This window comes from Cololabis saira, chromosome 14 (genome assembly GCF_033807715.1).
Source record: "Cololabis saira isolate AMF1-May2022 chromosome 14, fColSai1.1, whole genome shotgun sequence".
Taxonomy (NCBI): Eukaryota; Metazoa; Chordata; class Actinopteri; order Beloniformes; family Belonidae; genus Cololabis; species Cololabis saira.
In genome coordinates, this window is record NC_084600.1 from 10,146,959 (window position 1) to 10,167,585 (window position 20,627).

The 20,627-nt window shown below is 39.7% G+C and overlaps 1 protein-coding gene across 2 annotated transcripts; it reads left to right on the plus strand.

Annotated features, from left to right (window-relative positions):
* Positions 1-131: 131 nt before the first annotated feature.
* Positions 132-19,534, plus strand: LOC133459564 (histone acetyltransferase KAT5-like). Of its 2 annotated transcripts, XM_061739630.1 has the most exons (17): positions 132-218; positions 299-365; positions 2,345-2,413; positions 2,682-2,821; positions 3,704-3,796; positions 5,216-5,266; positions 5,610-5,678; positions 6,480-6,650; positions 6,732-6,809; positions 7,834-7,896; positions 8,145-8,393; positions 8,983-9,072; positions 9,175-9,315; positions 9,447-9,540; positions 10,361-10,520; positions 10,611-10,692; positions 17,998-19,534. In XM_061739630.1, the coding sequence occupies exons 1-17, from the start codon at positions 189-191 to the stop codon at positions 18,130-18,132; spliced, it is 1,782 nt and encodes a 593-aa protein (XP_061595614.1). In that variant the 5' UTR covers positions 132-188; the 3' UTR covers positions 18,133-19,534. The 2 variants fall into 2 exon arrangements, with proteins under 2 accessions (XP_061595614.1, XP_061595615.1); XM_061739631.1 differs by lacking the exon at positions 3,704-3,796.
* Positions 19,535-20,627: the final 1,093 nt, after the last annotated feature.

The window sequence follows — 20,627 nt, forward strand, 5'->3', positions numbered from 1 at the left end:
ATTAAAAAGACACATTTGTAGTAAACAACCGGCTAAGCAAGATAAAAAACTGCCGAGTTATAAAATCTTGTTCCGGTTTGGTTGTTCCGACTTCCTGTCGACGGTAGGACAACCGTCTTGTTACGTGTTTCGTCTTTGGTCTTCCTGCACCGGCATTTTCCCACAACGCACTGCTTCTGCTCTCACAAATGACGAAAATGGCGGACAACTCATCTTCGGTAGGTTCGCGGAAAATCAAATATTGTTTTGAAAACATTGACCGGTCGTAGCTTGTAAATGAACACATTGTTTTGTGCAGGTCGAGATCGTCGAGGGCTGTCGCCTACCCGTTCTTCGCAAAAACCAGGAACACGAAGACGAGTGGCGTAAGTGTGCTGCGTTGGTTTCCAGGTGGAGCTGAAGCCTGATTTACGGTTCTGCGTTAAATCGACGCAGGGCCTACGGCGTAGAGGCGCGCGTCGCTGCGTACCCTACGCCGTAGGCTCCGAGCCTTGAGCTGAGGACCGAGGCTGCTGAGGAGCAACGGCCTCCGCCAGAGCCCCGAGACCCGGCTACGGGGCCAGCGGGGCCGCGGCACAGTCTGGAGCCGCTCCTCAAGTCACTCCCACTCAGTCAGAACAGAACTGGAGAGTTAAAGGAGCTGTATGTAAGAGCAATAATAAAACGAATCATAAAATGACCCCGATATGTCAACAGACATTTAAAAATCATGTTCATTTCAAATACTTATGTCACTGACAACAGCACTCAAGCCAGGATATTCCAGTTTAAAAAGAGGAGTTGCAGCCCTCAACTGATGTTTATGTTGTCATTTTTTGTTTTGGCCTGAAGCTCCACCCTCCACCTATCTCCCAATCACCAAGTCAGTATTGTTTCTGAAGCTCCACCCTCCACCTATCTCCCAATCACCAAGTCAGTATTGTTTCGGCATCCGGGTTGCCAGCTCGGCTCTAATTATCGCAGCCATGGCAGCCTACGTTGCTGCTGCATTCTGCAGCCTACCTGGCAACCTCTGGTCGGGGGGAGGAGGGGGAGGGTACACGCCGCTCAACAATATTTTGAAAGTGACTGCAGTACCAGTTTTGGCCATTTCTTACAGACGGCTCCTTTTAAGGACACATTTTGAAGAAACAAAATCCCATAACAATAATAAAAACACAGGGGAAGTCTTACGTTAGACCGTGCGTTTACAAATCTAAAAGCCTGATTTATGGTCCCCCGTTACACCAACGCAGAGCCTACGCGTACCTTACCCCGTAGGCTACGGCGTCGATTTAACGTGGAACCATAAATCAGGCTTAAAGAGACAGTTGTTTACCTTTATTGCTTTCATCACTTGCTCATATTTGAGACACGCCAGGGATGTCACATCGAGTAAATTGATTGAAGTCGTCGTATTTCATTGCATCTAAGACAAAATACTAATATTTAAGTTTTATTGCCTGCCAGAATCTGATTTCTCCCCTGAAAATCGGTCTTTTTACCTGCCAAAAATTGATTGAAGGCCAAATACAGTTAATGAAAGGTTGTTTCTACCTAAATATGATTTGATCTCATTCTTGAGCTTTAAAATATAAACACTAGAGCTCACATGATTGCTTTTAACTCTTTTAAAGGACCATTACAACACAAAATAGGCATTTTCACCTGGCAAAAATTGATTGAAGGCCAAATACAGTTAATGAAAAGTTGTTTCTGCCTAAATATGACTTGATCTCATTCTTGAGTTTCATAATCTGAAAATCTGACGTTTTAGCGCTATCGCTCAACGGGCTGCTGTGTGCGCTCCCGCGGCCAGAAATCAGAAGAAATCAGATTCTGGCAGGCAATCACTTTTTGGCACAACACCGTTTCTATATAATCTTGATATTTACTTGTCTTATGGTTGACAGTGAGATGCTATCATTAGGTGTTCAATATTTGTTGACAATCATTCATTGATCTTTTCAATACATTTTGAATGGAAAAGCATCAGCCAGATAAGTCTGAAATCTGGGTTTTTATCTTGCACCTTCAAAAAAAGTGTTTATTCATTTCAAAAGCTGGATTTTTTTCCATTGCCAGTGTCTGAGTGATTTGCCTCTGAAATCTACAGATTAAATGTAATGGCTATTTGAAAAGCGTTGATTGTAGTGAAAACGGCCGGCACCGCCTACACATAAGCATAGTGCTGCAGCATAATGTTTCCTTTTTTTTCCGGCTGTACATGTTAGCCCTGTGTGAAAAATATATTGATCTGTTTTATAATTTTTTCAGATATGCATCTCAACACTTTTTATTGATGTAACTACAGCTGTTTTCGGCTTTGGCTTCTCTTCTTTTCTTTTTTCTTTGTTTTGTGCAGCATTGGCTGAGATTCTAAGCGTGAAGGAAGTCTCTGCGAGAAAGTTATACTATGTTCACTACATCGACTGTGAGTATAGGTTTATTTCGCCTTCCTTATTTCAGTGCCATGTTATTGTCACTGTCTGGGCTGTGAATCGTTGTTTAACACAAGCTTTAATTCAGGATTCGTACCTATTTAGTCAAATTACTCTAAACACATGGACAAATTTCAAAATTTTTATTGCATCCCCTTCAATTTGTGCAGCATTTGTTGTTGAGTGCAAATTCAGAAAAATAATTTTACTTTGATAATTGGAAACTTGTTCTTGTTTTCATGACATTGTTTGTTCCTAAAGTCAACAAGCGGCTGGATGAGTGGGTCACAGCAGACAGGTTGGACATGAAAAAGCTTCAGTTTCCTAAGAAAGAAGCTAAAACACCAACCAAGAATGGTCTGTCGGGCTCCCGTCCCAGTTCCCCAGAGAGAGAAGTGGTGGTGAGTCTATTTTACAATACTTTCTTTTTCAGATAAGCTCAACATTAACATCATTTTTTATTTTTGTCCAGTACTTTATGCCACATTTACATGCATTTTTATCCATCTGTGTTTGGCATAGGGATAAAAGTTAAACTAATCCATGAAGGAGCGCTATCAAGTTGTACTTTTTGTATGTTATAGATATAGTATTTAAAAGTCAGAGTTTATTTTTATTTCTGTTTTAATATTTATTTTTTGTATAAACCAGTATTGTGACATTTGTGATATAATTAGATGTGTTTATTTTATGACTTGTTTATTTGCAGGATTGTTTGGTTTCCTAGACAGAAGACAGCATGAACACAGGATATTAGTAATATTTCCTGTTTTACTAATCATTAATATATTTGCTGCTCAGACTTTATTTGGAGGAAGTGGGCAACTTGCTATGTTCATTGCCAAAGTAATTGTTGGCTGGTAATAGTTTCCTTGTTTTGTTAAATCACTAAACTTGGAATGGCGGCAGAGCAGAAGGACGATACCATAAAGTCCAGCTGCAAGGAGCTTTTGCCCGCTGTAGTTCAAGATCGGGGGGTGGAAGTCTGTCTGTAGGACACAAGACTCAACTGAAGTTGCAGTTAAATATATTGTTCAGTTATTTCTGTCCAATTAAAGCATGGAGTGAAGTGCCTTTTATAGGACAATTGAAACTTAATTCAAGAAGCTTCTGCCAGAATTAGAATCCAATTCTGTTAAACTCCTGTGCTTGAGAAATGATTAACCAGAGCTGGGCAAAAATATACTTGTTAATTGAAGTGGGTAATTTGTTTCAATGGGACATAAAATAAGACGATACCTTTTTTAATATTGATTTGTGCTATTTCTCTCCCCGGAACCCAGCACCCACTCTCTAGAAATGCACCTTGCATCACAGCTAGTGACTGTCTGAACAGATTTATCCCTGATAAAGACATGCCTGAGTCGATTCTGGAGGTAAAACTAACTAGGAATTCAATTTGTTTGTTGATTTTTATAAGTGTATTTGTGAAAAAAGAGTTGCAGCTAGGCAAATAAAGTCTGAGGGCTGACAGTGGCTAAAATTTAGCTGCTTATATTCTAAAACCATTCTGTCAATATTAACTGTGGTATGATACGAATTTGTACTAAGTTGTGGAATAAGGTAAATACAACCTCGGATGAGAGATACAAGACATAATACACAAAATTGTTTGTTTACCAAAATCTAAGTCAAAATGCAGTAGTACTGTCAAAACATACGTAGATGCTAACCATTTCCACAGGAAATAAGAGGTAAAGTAGCGCCTAGGTGTGGTAATTGAAATGCACTTGATTAATTGATGTGCTGCAACAGCGGCCACCTCTACAGGACTTTCTCAGAAAATTAGAATATTGTGATTTTCTGTAATGCAATTTAAAAAAAACAAAAATGTCATACATTCTGGATTCATTACAAATCAACTGAAATATTGCAAGCCTTTTATTACTTTAATATTGCTGATCATGGCTTACAGCTTAAGAAAACTCAAATATCCTATCTCAAAAAATTTGAATATTCTGGGAATCTTAATCTTTAAATGTAAGCCATAATCAGCAATATTAAAATAATAAAAGGCTTGCAATATTTCAGTTGATTTGTAATGAATCCAGAATGCATGACATTTTAGTTTTTTTTAATTGCATTACAGAAAATAAAGAACTTTATCACCATATTCTAATTTTCTGAGACAGTCCTGTATAAAAGCAAACATTCTGGCAGTGTTGCATTCTGTGTGTCAACTCAGAGTTATTACATTAAATTACGCTTAGCAGATGCTTTTATCCAAAACAACTTACAATTAAGGAAAACAGCTGCAGTAAACATAGTCAGTTACAGAATAAGTGCAGTTAAGAGAGTGTGAGCACATATCAAAGAGTAGTCCAGTGAGAAGAAGTTATTGCAAGACATGATCAGCAGTGAGAAATATGAGCTCGGAGGGCAAACCATTCCCAGATCAAATAGTTGCTGATCAGGAGTGAATATCCCAGTATGTTCACTATAAGGACAGACTATGCTGCGAGAAAGTGTCATGTCATGTGTGGTTTCTCATCAGAGGTTGTGTACATCCAAATTTAAGACCTGGTAGGGGCTTTTTAAACATTTTGATATGATGTCTTGTGTCATAAACCTTAAGAGCTGAAGAGGGGAGTACTTTCTTTTTCATATGCCCTAGCCCAGAGGGAATGTTCAGCATCAGGGGGGGAAAAAAACTGTATTACAAATGCATAAATCAAAAGTCATGTGTTTTTAATGTTTATGTGAATATTTTGTATTATATATTGTTATATTACATTAAGTATTTACATTCTGGCCTGTGTCAGCCCTTTAACATGTATTTGCTTTTTTCATATGAGGGGAGTGTGAGGGCAGATACAAGCACTGAAATGGCTATTCAGAAGAAACAGGTAATCAATGCAACGTCAAAATATGTTTGTATTAAACGTATTGTCTCATTTTATATCTTGTTTGAGAGAAACGGAGACAACTTCTATCAACTGCCCAGTCTTTGTAATTTTATACAAAACTAATTATTCTAAGACACCTCAGCTTTGACTTTTAACTATTTGTTCACATACTTTTTCAGATTTGGTTTAAAAAATATATATATATATTATTTTTTTCTGTGTTAATGTTAGTTATTCTCAAATCATTATATAGGAATTCACTGTTCATAAAATCTGAGTGTTAATTTGAGGATTAACATGAGTTGTTAATCCCCTTCCTTCTCTTCCTTTATTTTCATTTCAGAGGAAAAGTCTAGATCTCAACATACAATCTCCCACAGCTCCTTCCAGAGGCAAAACTCTCCCCACACCGGTACAACTTGAATTTACCTCCTTAAACCTGCTGTTAACATGTGTTTTGTCTTATACAGTTGTGGGTTTAGGTTTGAACTGCAGAGGATTCTAGGTTTTAGGGTCCATGATTTACCACAGAAAGCTCCATAACTTGTGCTTTAACACTGTATGGTCATACGAATCTTAGTGTGTCAATACACACAACATTTTTCAAGTCACTTTGAACCTTATAATTTCTTAGTGTAATTCTCACACCCTGTGCTTTTTTCCTATTTCTTGTATAGTGGTGGAGAACTGGGATTCGGTTATGAGCTAGTATTACTCTGAAATCAAACAGCACATAATGAAAAAAAAGAGTTGTTAATGCCTGTAGCTGCAAATGTATTTATGAAAAGAGAGAGAAAAGTGATTAGTCTTTCTCCTGAAGTGATGATGGTAGTTCACTTATGCAAAACAGCTCATCTATGTCCATCACATCTTAATACCAGGTTTACATGTGATGTGATTTATTTCAGATGAAATTGAACCTGGACATGACCGGATTTTATACAAGAGATGTTACATTTATTTTCCTGTGGCTTTTAATCACACAATCTTAGCTATCTTAGCTCTATCAGTACAAAAAAAATGCCACTCCAAACTGAAGTATACAGATTTTAATCATAATATTGTGTATTCTAAAAACTGCAGCCCTTGCCCCATGTCAGGCTGAGATGAAAAAAAACAAAACAAAAAGAAGCACATCCAGTCAAGTATCTAATCTGTTTTCTGTCATCTTAAACTAAATGTCTAATGATATATATATTAATATTTGTTGCAGAAGAGAAAAGTAGACACTGTTCCGTTGGCGACGCAGGTTGCCCCGGCAACCCCTGTGCCATCCCTGCCCAGCTCAACGGAGGCGTCTCAAGCAGCTGTTTTTCCCAGTGTGCGGGAGACCAACACGTTTAAGTCCCGAGAAGACCACGAGCCGCTTTCTTCACTAACAACAGTAAACACAACACTCCAATCTGAATGTCTCTAAGTCGAAGTCTTTTCTAGTTTTATCAATGAACCCATGTCCTTCCAACAGCAGAACGGGACTGCTCGCCGCCTCATCCCCCCCCAGCCCGGGAGGAAGAGGAAAGCCAACTGTGGGGGAGCTGACGAGGTGTGTAACTATATTTTCATCTTCACCGTTAATTAATTTGTTCTTTTTTGAACATATAACTTGTGTCTTTATTTTTCTTGTCAGGTAGCTTCATGGTTTTATTGCCTATACTTTTGTAAATAGTAATTTTAAATACATGTGCCTTTTATAGGGAAGTATAACCATGGAAATGAGTGAACCAATATTGAAGTTTAAGAAGTTGAATTCAATAACAGTTACAGAACTGAAGTCATCAATGCTTTAATATTCTTAAAGGAGCAAAATTGTTTGATTTTTATTTGTCTAACCAACCAGATAATGGTTTTTCCATTGAGCACTTTCAGTTTGTCGGTTTGTAATTTATGTTTGTCTGAAATCTATTTACTTATAAAGTTGTTTCAGTGTTAATGTCTGACTCGAGTCAGATTATGTGTCATGAGAGGTCTTTTTTTTAATCCTTTTTAAGTAATTCTCTGCACATTTTATTCTGTCAAGTGTTAATTTTTAGGAGGGCTTGGTAAAATTTTGGTACGCCAGTTATACAAAACATATAAACATATACGTTATTCCATTTCCTAGACTTCTCATATTTCTAGGTTTAGTCTTGGATATTTGATATTCTTTTAAACAAATCTAAAATGGCTCTTTCAGTTTTTGAAAGTCGATTTTGACTTTATTATAGACCTGTTTTATGCTGAACTGTAGTTATGCACTAAAAGAGACTTGGCTTATTTAGAAAGTCAGAGCTACAGTAAGGTTCAGTTGACCTCACATCCTCTTCCATCACTGTCCAGTGAGTTCTTCATGTGCCATAACAGTACTTCCACTCCCCAGTGAAATGAACATTTGTGATTTGCTATTTTCCTCGTAATCTCTTAAAATTTCTATCGGTGTCTATGGCAGGTTTGTGATTAACCCAACCTGGAATGTACAAAAACTGCTCTTATTCACGATTGCTTTCACCTCTGTTCAGTTTTAAAAGTTTTGTTTTATTCCCCTGTTCAGTTTCCAAAATAACTTGTGGTTTTGTGTCTTTTTCTGCTAGATGATAAAGGTTTTGCAGTATAACAAGCCTCAAAGTGCTAGTGTCTTTCTACCACCACCAGAGGTCTGTTTGAATTCCTATTATTGACCATTTAATTGTGTATTGCTGTCCAAATTCAGCTGTTTGGGTCCAATTAAACAAAGGTGCTTCTTACCTCAGACCCAAGTTTAATCCTCAATACAACATCCATAATTGTTTGCGTTACTTATTGGAATCTAAATTGTTCATCAAAATCTAAAGGTGTCACTATTGTAACAAATTGACTAAAAAGTGAGACTGAATGCTGCAGTGTGATGTGTGTTTGCTGCCAGGATTCCCAGGACAGTTCAGACGGAATACCGACGGCACCGCGCATGACCGGCAGTCTGGTGTCAGACCGCAGCCACGACGACATCATCACGCGCATGAAGAATATCGAGTGTATAGAACTGGGACGGCACAGACTGAAGCCCTGGTACTTCTCTCCGTACCCGCAGGAGCTCACGGCGCTGCCCATCCTCTACCTCTGTGAATTTTGTCTCAAGTACCTAAAAAGTCTCAAGTGTCTTCAGAGGCATTTGGTAAGAATCTCCTTGAAAAATCTTAATTAGGCATGCGGCTGTAAGATTCATATCTCAAGCCCAAGATGAGAGATGACGCAGACATGATTTGAGCAGTTTTCAATCACCTTAAATGTGAAATATCTATGCAATATACAGGACTGTCTCAGAAAATTAGAATATTGTGATTTTCTGTAATGCAATTACAAAAACAAAATTGTCATACATTCTGGATTTATTACAAATCAACTGAAATATTGCAAGCCTTTTATTATTTTAATATTGCTGATCATGGCTTACAGTTTAAGAAAACTCAAATATCCTATCTCAAAAAATTAGAATATTCTGGGAATCTTAAACTGTAAGCCATAATCAGCTATATTAAAATAATAAAAGGCTTGCAATATTTCAGTTTATTTGTAATGAATCCAGAATGTATGACATTTTTGTTTTTTTAATTGCATTACAGAAAATAAAGAACTTTATCACAATATTCTAATTTTCTGAGACAGTCCTGTATATATTAATGAGGGTAGTATGGGAATAATAGACAGTTGATGCACACGTCAGTCACTTTCTTCACATGGGTTTTTATGCCTATTATTTTCAGACCAAATGTCATTTGAGACATCCTCCAGGGAATGAGATCTACCGCAAAGGCACCATCTCATTCTTTGAGATTGACGGCAGGAAAAACAAAGTAAGTGAAGGCATTTATCTTCTTAGTTTTTTTATTATTATTAGTATTGTTGTTATTAAAATTTGTATTGGTCTTTTTCTCATATGTGTCTCTTTTATTCAGAATTATTCCCAGAACCTGTGTTTACTTGCAAAGTGTTTCCTGGACCACAAAACGTTGTATTACGACACAGATCCCTTCCTATTCTATGTCATGACAGAGTACGACTCCAAAGGGTTCCATATAGTCGGCTACTTCTCTAAGGTACACCGTTTATAGACAGAATTTGGAATTGAGCGGAATCTGTGTGCGCAGTCCCTTCGTAATCCCCTGGAAATGTCTCTGTATCTCACCTAAGGTTGCCAAAGCCTAACTTTGTTGTTCCCCGTTTGCAGGAAAAGGAGTCAACTGAAGATTATAATGTTGCCTGCATCCTCACCTTGCCTCCCTACCAGCGGAGAGGTTATGGGAAATTGCTAATTGAATTCAGTAAGTACAGCTCTGAAAACAGTTGTACATAATGTTATTGGAGCATATTTGTGTCAGTGAATTTTTGAATGTCTTTGTGACTGGTAATATTGTGTAAGGATGGGCGGTATGGACTAAAAAATGTATCACAATAATTTCTGGCATTTAGCCCGATAACGATAAAAAAAATACCAATTCAACTCCACCTTTTTAACTATAAATCTATCACCACATTCAGTCTTTGCAGCCCCCAAAACACTGCTTTAAAAGAATAATAAATGCTACTTAACTACACCAATTAAATTGAATGATTAAAAACCAATTAAATTAGTCCACCTGTACTGCAAAACTGGAATGACTCAAATGAAACAAGTTTGAAATGTAAGAACAGATTCAACATTTATTCAAACTGTATGGCTTAAACAGTGGGATAACAGTGCAAACAGCAAAAGTACCATTGTCCTTCAAGTTTTCCTAACTTATAAAATCACAAAGTAGAAAAAAATACAACCTTATAAATAAAGAAACAGGACAAATAAATAAAAGTTCACTGAAAATAAAACCCAATCAGTGATGACCTCTTCTAATATAAATAAAACCTTCTGTTTCTGCAGACAGGGTACTTACTTACTTACTTACTTACTTACTTACTTACTTATTTACTTCCTTCATGATTTAAAGCAGAACCATAATTCTGGCTTTACACAAAAACGTCATCAACAGGAATTTATTGTTTTTACCGCGAGATAACAAATTCTTACCGTGGGGAATTTTTTTGACTGTATATCTTGAACGGTAAAATATCTCCCATTCTTAATATTGTGACGACCATATGTTTCAGGTTATGAGCTTTCCAAAGTGGAGGGGAAGACGGGGACGCCTGAGAAGCCGCTGTCAGATCTCGGCCTCTTGTCTTATCGTTCCTACTGGTCCCAAACCATTCTAGAAATTCTCATGGACCTCAAACCTGACAACGGAGAAAGGCCACAGATTACTATCAAGTATGAAACTTTTGGTTCCATCCGTCATTCTAAGAATCATTTAAAAAAAAAAAGAAGTCTTTTTTTAAATACTATGTTTTTTTTTTACAGTGAGATCAGTGAGATCACCAGTGTCAAGAAAGAGGACGTTATTTCAACGCTTCAATACCTCAACCTAATCAACTATTATAAGGTGAGAGACCGGCTCTCATTCAGCACGGCTTTGGCTTCAAACTGTTCCCTGTACTCCTCAGGTTCAGGTCAAAGGTCAAAGGTCACTGCTGGCATGTACTTTGTGTTCAACAAGATTATTGTTGCATCTTTTTGGGATGTGCATAGCTTTGAAATGTCGAGGGAGTTTCCCTGACAAAGTTGGCAGTGTGTTCCCGACTAGGGATGCCCCGATACCATTTTTTTCACAACGAGTACAACTATATTAATTTGTGTACTTGCCGATACTGAGTACCGATACGATACTTCTACCACAAAAATAACTAGGCTAAAAATGCAATGAATTGGAAGACAGGTTTTATTTGCAACAGATACATTCAATAAAAATAAATAAAATGAGTAGAATAACTATTTTAAACAAAACTCAGCCGGCTGGGCTTTCCTCCGCGGCCCGGTCAGCCCCCCGGCCACGCGCCGCGCCGACAGCCCGCCGAGTCTTAACACGGCCGTGGGTCGTCTTTTGTCTCTTGTCATTGTCTGTTGCTTTTGCAGAACCTGAGCTAATGTTGGCTGTTGTGATCTTGCAGTAGCATCAGCAAACTCTGTATACTCAGCTTTATGATGCGCCTTGAGATGTTTTATCAGGTTGTTGGTATTAAACAACGTATTCTCCTTTCCTCCTCTTGACACCTTAGCAGCACGTAGCTTGCAGCCTTGCTTCTGTCGTCGTCCCTTATTTTTTTTTTGGAACTTAATTTTTATTTAGTTTTCAACAACAATACACCACATACATTTTCTTCTTTCTTTTTCCCTTTTTCAGCTGCATACAACATTTGTACACATTATTAAGCAAATAAAACAAGAGAAAAACAACAACATAATTGTTCACTCCAAAATATATGTATATAATAACAAACCCATAAATTAAAAAAATAAAATAAAAATAGTAAAGTCAATTAAAGCTGCAAGCAGCGATGAACGGGCCCTCGCACTCACGGCCACCGCCCCCCATAAGCATATCAGAAAAAACACCACCCACGACTTCCTATGTCAAACCATTCAAAAGTTATAGCAGAAAAAAGGGACAACCAATCAGAAGAAGAGGCGGGGCTAATTCAGGCCAATGAAGGTCAAGGACTCATTACAGAGTCCCATGACACCACCCACGACTCTCTATGTCAAACAATTAAAATGTCATAGCAGAAAAAAGGGACAACCAATGACAAGAAGGGGCGGGGCTAATTCAGGCCAATGAAGGTCAAGGACTCCATAAAGAATCTGATGACACCACCCACGACTCTCTATGTCAAACCATTCCAATGTTATAGCAGAAAATCGGGACAACCAATCAGAAGAAGGGGCGGGGCTAATTAAAGCCAACGAAGCTTAAGGACTCATTACAGATTCCCATGACACCACCCACGACTTCCTATGTCAAACCATTCAAAAGTTATGGCAGATAAAAGTATTCTAGGGGGCGCTGTTGAGCCGTTAGGCCACGCCCATTAATGCAAACCATGAAATATCAAATTTATCGCCAAGTCTGGCTTGCATGCAAAATTTGGTGACTTTTGGAGAACTATCAAATATGGACCAATCACATGAAGGGGGGGCGCGCCTTTTGGCGTCTAGCGTCGCCACGGTAACACTTTTGAAAGAGAAAAGTAATGCGTGGTGTCGCAGGATGTAGACGCACATTTTGATGTATAACACTCCTGGGTGCACGTTACAGTTCGGGCTGAATTAACTGCCGAAGGAATGGCATAAATTTCGCCAAAATGACACAATTTATTCAAAATGGCCGACATCCTGTTCGGTTTCGGCCATGGCTCCAAGAGACTTTTCTTTAAGTTGTGCCATGATACAGGTGTGTAGCGATTTTTGTGCATGTACGTCAAACCGTATCGTGGGGCTTGAGGCACAAAGTTTTCCGGGGGGCGCTGTTGAGCCATTTTGCCACGCCCATTAATGCAAACCATGAAATATCAAATTTTTCGCCAGGCCTGACTTGCATGCGAAATTTGGTGACTTTTGGGGAACTATCAAATATGGACCAATCAGATGAAGGGGTGGCGTGCTTTTTGGCGTTTAGTGTCGCCACGGTAACACTTTTGAAAGTGAAAAGTAATGCGTGTAGTCGCAGGATGGAGACGCACATTTTGATGTATAACACATCTGGGTGCACGTTACGGTTCGGGCCGTATTAATTCCCGAAGGAATGGCATATCTTGCTCCAAAATTACGTGATTAATTCAGAATGTTCAAAATGGCCGACTTCCTGTTCGGTTTCGGCCATGGCGCCAAGAGACTTTTCTTTAAGTAGCGACATGATACAGGTGTGTACCGATTTTCGTTCATGTACGTCAAACCGTATCGTGGGGCTTGAGGCGCAAAGTTTTTTCTGTCTGAACCAATCAGATGAAGGGTGGGCGCGCTTTTTGGCGTCTAGCGTCGCCACGGTAACGCTTTTGAAAGAGAAAAGTAATGCGTGGTGTCGCAGGATGGAGACGCACATTTTGATGTATAACACACTTAGGGGCACGTTACGGTTCGGGCCGTATTAACTGCCGAAGGAATGGCATAAATTTTGCCAAAATGACACGATTAATTCAAAATGGCCGACATCCTGTTCGGTTTCGGCCATGACTCCAAGAGACTTTTCTTTAAGTTGCGACATGATACAGGTGTGTACCGATTTTCGTGCATGTACGTCAAACCGTATCGTGGGGCTTGAGGCACAAAGTTTTCCGGGGGGCGCTGTTGAGCCATTTTGCCACGCCCATTAATGCAAACCATTAAATATCAAATTTTTCGCCAGGCCTGGTTTGCGTGCAAAATTTGGTGACTTTTTGGGCACATTTAGGGGGGCAAAAAGGCCCTCATTTCGTCAGAAGAAAGAAAGAAAGAAAGAAAGAAAAATTCCTACAGATACAATAGGGCCTTCGCACTGAAGGTGCTCGGGCCCTAATAATAATAATTGTCCACTCCAAGGTACAACGGTGTGTATAGAAATGCAGGCACCATATTTACAAAAAAATTGGCATGTGTATAAAATCTGTGTATAGAGGGAATACAGTAAGAATTAGACAGGTGGGCCGAGCAACATTGGGTAATAGACCTCATTGTATTAATAAAGCTATGACAGGATCCACCGCTTAATAAAGGTGTCGTCCCTTATTTTGAAATATGTCCACACTGCTGACGTCCCGCTGCATTAATTGTTGCTATCTTGCCTGAAACGGCGCTGCCAGTCCCACTCATGGGTATCACTCTCTTCTCATCACCATGCTGAGCTTAGCCGACTAGCGGCGGCTCGGCGGCTGCTCCGCCGCCCGGCTGCACGCTCACCCGGGAACATCTCCCCCTAGAGTCACTAACCAGTAACTACAACAACAATGAAGTATCGGTGCGTGGTATCATAACATTTTTGCGAGTACAAGTATGTGAGAGCAGTATCGGTATCGGGGCGTCCCTATTCCCGACCCTCTAGATGTGTTAAAGCCAGGGTTCTACTGAGCAGTACTGGGACAGTTCAGTGCAATGCCGTGTGGTTCAGTACAGAACGTTACACAATCATTTGCTTCCATTGTCAAAAAATGCAAACCACACAAAAATAAACATACAGGCACTGTTTTTAACACCCCTCTATGTGGGTATCAAAACCATGGGTCTGACGTAGAATCTAGTGGCATGATACTGAGGGTTAGGCCAGAAACACTCCAAGTAGTTGATTGGTCAACAAAGGGGGGTGTCTTCTGTGTGGCATGGATATAAACATGAGATGCATCATCTTGAAGTCTCTCAAACAAAGCTCAACGTCTTCTTGCCAGACAGAACATGCTGGATGTTTTCCACTGTTGTCCTTTCTTAACTGAGTTTTGGTGTTTCTCCTTGATTTATATTGAAAAGAGATGCTGTGTTGTGTGGGTTTGGCATTGCACAGTTATGGCGCTTTTCCACTAGTACCTACTCAGCCTGACTCCACTCGGGTTTTCGCTTTCCCACTAGGGGTCTAACGTGCCGAGTAGATACTGTACCTACTCTGCCAAGGTTCTAAGCGGCTGAGTCGGCTGTATCTGACATCATCACACTACAGGCCACCGATTGGTCGGAGGGTTGGAGTCAGACGTCTGAGTCAGGACTTAAACTTAAACTTAAACTTTATTTATTTGTATAGCGCCAAATCATACAATATAAAATGCAACACATGGTGCTTTACATGCAGAATAAAATAACAATAAAAAACACAATTTAAAACATTCCATACGACCCCACCCCCCACGCGTACACACACACTCACTCACACTCATATACCTGTGCACACGCCCACACCCACACACACACACACAGTAAGTGGACTGGTGACATGGCTTAGCACTAACGATCCAGGTGAGGAAAACACTACCTATGGGTGGCCGTCCACACCGAGAGGCATCACCGACCACGACCACCAGAAGCATCCCCACAGAGACCCCCCCAACCCGGACAGACCGGGGCAGACCCCACACAGAAGGTGGAGCCCCCCCCCCCAGCTACCCAGGCCTGAGGGATCCCCATGACGACACCCCCATGGGCGGAGCAGGCACACCTCCCAGTGTGGACGACCCCCCTGAGGAAACACTGGAGCTAAAAACTAAAAGATTAAAAGAAAGTAAAAAATGCCTAAAAGTGTAAAATTTTAGAGAAATATATATAAAACTTAAGATGAATAATAAATAACATAAAATTAAAAGTCACTAAAATGGATTAAAGTTTTAGAGATGATAAAAGAGCTAAAGAAGTACACACAATACATAGCTAAAAACACTAGGTAAATGAGATCAGATAAAAGCCAAACTAAAAAGGTGTGTCTTGAGCCTCCTTTTAAAAATATCAACATTCTCTGCGGCCCTGAGGTTCTCTGGCAGGCTGTTCCATAAAGAGGGGCCATAATGGCTGAATGCAGCCTCACCGTGGGTTTTGGTCGCGGTTCGGGGAATGGTTAAAAGGCCGGTACCAGAGGACCTCAGGGTCCGTGAGGGTTGATACAGTAAAAGCAGATCAGATAAATAAGATGGCCCAAGACCGTTAAGACACTTAAAAACCAGTAAAAGAACCTTAAAATCAATCCTGAAACGGACGGGGAGCCAATGCAGCGATTTTAAAACAGGTGTAATGTGCTCCCGCCCTCTGGTCCTCGTCAGCACGCGAGCGGCTGAGTTCTGTAATAGCTGTAAGTTCTTAATACTCTTTTTAGGAAGACCAGAGAGCAGGGCATTACAATAATCTAAACGACTAGAGATAAAAGCATGCATCAGCACCTCCGTGCTGGCCTGAGAGAGAAACGGGCGGACTCTGGCTATGTTCTTAAGATGGTAAAAACCTATTTTCGTGATATTCTTTATGTGTGGAATAAAAGTGAGCTCAGAGTCAAAAATAACACCCAGGTTCTTTACACGTTGCGAAGGTTTAAAATCTTGTAGTTTTGGTAAAAGTTTCTCTCTCCGGCCTTCAGGACCAATAACTAAAACCTCTGTTTTGTCCTGGTTGAGCTGTAGGAAATTATCTGCCATCTATGACTTAATATCTAAAATACAGTTAAAAAGGGCATCAAGTGGCCCTGTGTCATCAGGAGACACGGCGATGTACAGCTGTGTGTCGTCAGCGTAACTGTGGAAGCTGATGCCGTGTCTCCTGATGACGTCCCCCAAGGGAAGCATGTAAAGGTTAAAAAGAAGCGGACCTAAAATTGACCCTTGGGGGACCCCACACTTAATTTCATGCATTCTGGAGGAACATGTATCCAAACTTACAAAGAAAGATCGATCTGTGAGATAGGAGCGGAACCAGTTAAAAACAGTACCAGAGAGGCCCACCAGGTGCTTCAGTCTGTTTAATAAAATGTGATGGTCTACTGTATCGAAGGCGGCACTAAGATCCAGTAGAACCAAGACTGTCAGTTTGCGGTTATCTAAATTGCACCTGATGTCATTTAAAATCTTTAAAAGGGGAGGAGGAGGAAATCAGAGAAAGAGCGACTCTGATGGCTTCTGGTTCATTTTATTCAACAGGCAATGGCAGCAAAAGTCTGTTTCATGATCCAACTCTGAGGGTCAGATGTTCATAAACCTGGTGCTGAGGAGAGAATTAAAAAGATCTAGACGGGTGATGAGGAACGACCAGATCTACCAGGAGCTCTGTCACTTCATAGCTGCTCACGGCTCCAGCTGACTTTTCAGCAGCGCCGAGACAAACATCCATCCATCCATTATCTATACCCGCTTACCGAGAAAAAAAGCGTCGCCGCTTGAAGTTTCTCTCACTCTCATTTTTTAACTTGGTATTGAACACAAGTCACAGACCCAGCAGCACATCTATCATCTCCTCCAGGTTCTACATCTTTAGTGTTGTTGTCTTCTTCATTTTGATCCCACAATCAAATACGTCACAATACTTCTCCAGATGCTAAATTGTTATGGAGAAGAAACCAGGCCGAGTTGAGTCAAGCTGAGCTGAGTTGAGTTGAGTAGAGCCGGGTAGGTGCTGGTGGAAAAGTGCTATAATATAGCAGACATACCTACAGCCACTTGTCCAAAACACTTGGCAAAGTAGATCAGGGCTTACCTTCTCAAACTGTACTGTTCCGACCCAAATTGAGCTGTAGCTCTCACTGGAAATGTGTCACCGTGTCCCTGGGAGCAATAAAGGACGTCCCTGTGCATTTTGATGAACACTTTTGCCCCAGTGATGAGAAGTGATTCTAGAGCGGCTTAGTGCTTCCCAGATATGATCTTGTGTAAAACATTTTTTTTTTTTTTAAAGGGAAAATAATTTATAAATACAGGATTGTCTCCGGCTTTGTCTCAGAAAATTAGAATATTGTGATAAAGTCCTTTTATTTTCTGTAATGCAAAAATGTCATACATTCTGGATTCATTACAAATCAACTGAAATATTGCAAGCCTTTTATTATTTTAATATTGATGATCATGGCTTACAGCTTAAGAAAACTAAAATATCCTATCTCAAAAAAATACAATATTCTGGGAATCTTCATCTTAAACTGTAAACCATAATCAGCAATATTAAAATAATAAAAGGCTTGCAATATTTCAGTTGATTTGTAATGAATCCAGAATGTATGACATTTTTGTTTTTTTTAATTGCATTACAGAAAATAAAGGACTTTATCACAAATTCTAATTTTCTGAGACAGTCCTGTATATTAAATTTAAAAGCTTCTATCATTAAGTGTTCTGTATTAACTACCTAAAATGTTTACATTGCATTTGCAATGCTTGCAACAAATTAATCTGAAATAAATAACCGTCATGTCTCCTAAATACAGGGTCAGTACATCCTGACTCTCTCCGAGGAGATCGTGGAGGGACACGAGAAGGCGATGCAGAAGAGGCACCTTCGCATCGATCCCAAATGCCTTCACTTCACTCCCAAGGACTGGAGCAAGAGAGGGAAGTGGTGAAGCCCCGGCCTCGTTTACCCGTTTATCCTCTCCACATCCAGAAAGCACACGCGAGCAGATGTTGGATCAGATAAAGGTTTTTGGTCTTTATCTCGTGCCCAGGGCTCCTCTTCAGATAAACAGTGAACACTGAGTTGTTTCAGATGCATAAGCTTTTATTGAGAACACTCATTATGTCATGTGAATTGATAAAGTTGTCAAACTTGGGGGAGTTCCCAACAGTAACAGCCAAAAAATATCACACACTCTACTGTGTAAAAGATGGTATGACCAAAACGGTGCATTAAAAGTGACATAAACTGTTCAGTGGTGTAATTAAAAACCTAAAACTGGAAACCAAGAAGCCTCTTAACAGGATTTCTGTGGTTTACAGCTAAAGGTTTCTAAACTTTCCAGTACGCTTTTTTTTTTTTTTTTTTGGTCAGTCTGTTTTTGTGTCGTTGCTTTTGACAACAAAAATTAAGAAAAAATCTGTCTGCATCTGTTACATTTTCCAGGTGAGAGATTTGACTTGATTGGCTAACTTAATTTTGACTAAATCCACCCTGAGATTTTCATCTTAAGTCATAGTAAACGACAACTCATGATGGAAACGTGACGCACCCACAGCTCGTATTGACCAACGAACACGGGCTGCACTTCAGAATGAAGTCATGTCTTTTACATGTCGATCTTTGTATGAATTGTAAAGCTTCAAAGCCTCTTTCAGAATAAAAGTGGTTGAATTGTTTGCAATAAGAGATACGTTTTCAGATGGGACGGACTTTCCTGCTTTTTCAAATAGTCAAAACAATAAAAATCCAGTTCTCCTTTTATAGTGCCTAAATGTTAAGAACAGGTTTGGTCCAGTAGTTTCTTATTGTTGATGCTGCTTTTAGCATCAGCTTATTGATGACATACGGCTTACCTGTAATCTTTACTTGGGAGGGGGGAAAAAAGCCAAACATCAAGACTTACATGCAAACAGTTGTTTAACAAGGAACATGAACAATGAAGTATTTCCCCTACATCGTCCTGCTTTGACTCTATTTTTGAAATGGCTAAAGCGCTTTATCGCTCATCATTTTACCTCATAACCAGTGACGAGAATCCTTCACCCCGAGTCGAACCCGCGTTCCCTTTGACTGTACATACTGAAGATAGAAGCCATGCTGAACTGTTAGAGGAATGTAAATATAGTGTATAGAAAAAAACCTTTTTTTTAAGCACACTGTTGTTTAACAGGCTGCACAAAAACCAACAAACACCTAAAAGTGGTATCTGACCTTCTGTTTGTGTTTTTATGTTTACATGTAAAGAAAATGGTGAATTGCCCTGTTGAAATAACTTGGTATATGTTATGTGAAACACACTTGACTGTCATTTGAACGTTTGATATGAAAAGCTTGTTGAATTTATAAAAAAAAAAGAATTACATTCAAAACCATGTCTTTGTGTATATTTGCTTCTTTATATTGGTTGAGAATCATGAGAGTTGTGCGAGACATGCAGGTGATAAAAATCATACAGAATTTAAGCAGCTTCAATATTTGGATTTGTGCCTGATGATGGAAACTAGACTGAAATGTCGATCCTGCAGGACTTGATGGACGTCTCACAGGAGCAGGTGATTTTACAGCAGCCCAAAACTAACAAACGCAGGGTCTGCCATGTGGAGGAGCATTACAGCGGGATATTAATCCTGTATGATCTAAAGCAGTGGTTCTCAAATGGGGGTACGCGTACCCCTGGGGGTACGTGAAGGCACTCGTACGTGAGATTTAAAAATATACATATATTTAAAAAGTAGCATCCATGCAAAAATCCTTTAAAAATAAATATTTCATAAATAATTGAGGAAAATATAAGTCTAAATTCATAAAAGTAATTTTATCTTCAGGAGTAGGCTATTCAACTTATCCTAAAACCGCAGAATATCCCACACACCAGGATGGTTCCACCTAACCTGTCAATCACCTGGCTTCACCTGTCAATCACTTGGACCAACGATGGAGTCGTGGTTGAAGCATAGCAGCAATATTTTTATGTTTAATAAATCAGTTACTGATGGCACAGTGCTCTGTTTTAGGTCTTTTTTTACAACCAAAAGTGCTTTGCGCTGGTTAGGGGGTACTTGGCTGAAAAAATACTTCACAGGGGGTACATCACTGAAAAAAGGTTGAGGACCACTGATCTAAAGGGAGCCCCACCTCACATTTTTGCTATTTTAAATTGAAGATGATAAAGGCACCAATGAATTTACAGATGCAACGGGAGGTTTAAGTCTCTGACAGATCCCTGACATAGATAACTCCTTTTATTATGTCTGCACGTCAAAGTGCTTCACAGTGTGTATGTCTAAGGTCAAACAAGAAAGCTTTTATTCAAAGTAAATGTGGCCTCCGGCAGGAGTTTCCCCCCTTATGATCCAGGTCCTGGTCCAGGTTTCTTCCTCCTAAAGGGGAGTTTTTCTTGCCACTGTTTGGCTTAAGGTTTTTTTCCCACTAGGGGAGTTT

Bases quoted from the DNA above. Each gene is read 5' to 3' on its own strand.
- LOC133459564 (XM_061739630.1), top strand. From the start codon at position 189: ATGACGAAAATGGCGGACAACTCATCTTCG. The intron at 6,810-7,833 runs GTGTGTAACTAT...TTTTTCTGCTAG, and splicing joins ACTGTGGGGGAGCTGACGAG to ATGATAAAGGTTTTGCAGTA. The intron at 9,541-10,360 runs GTAAGTACAGCT...CATATGTTTCAG, and splicing joins GAAATTGCTAATTGAATTCA to GTTATGAGCTTTCCAAAGTG.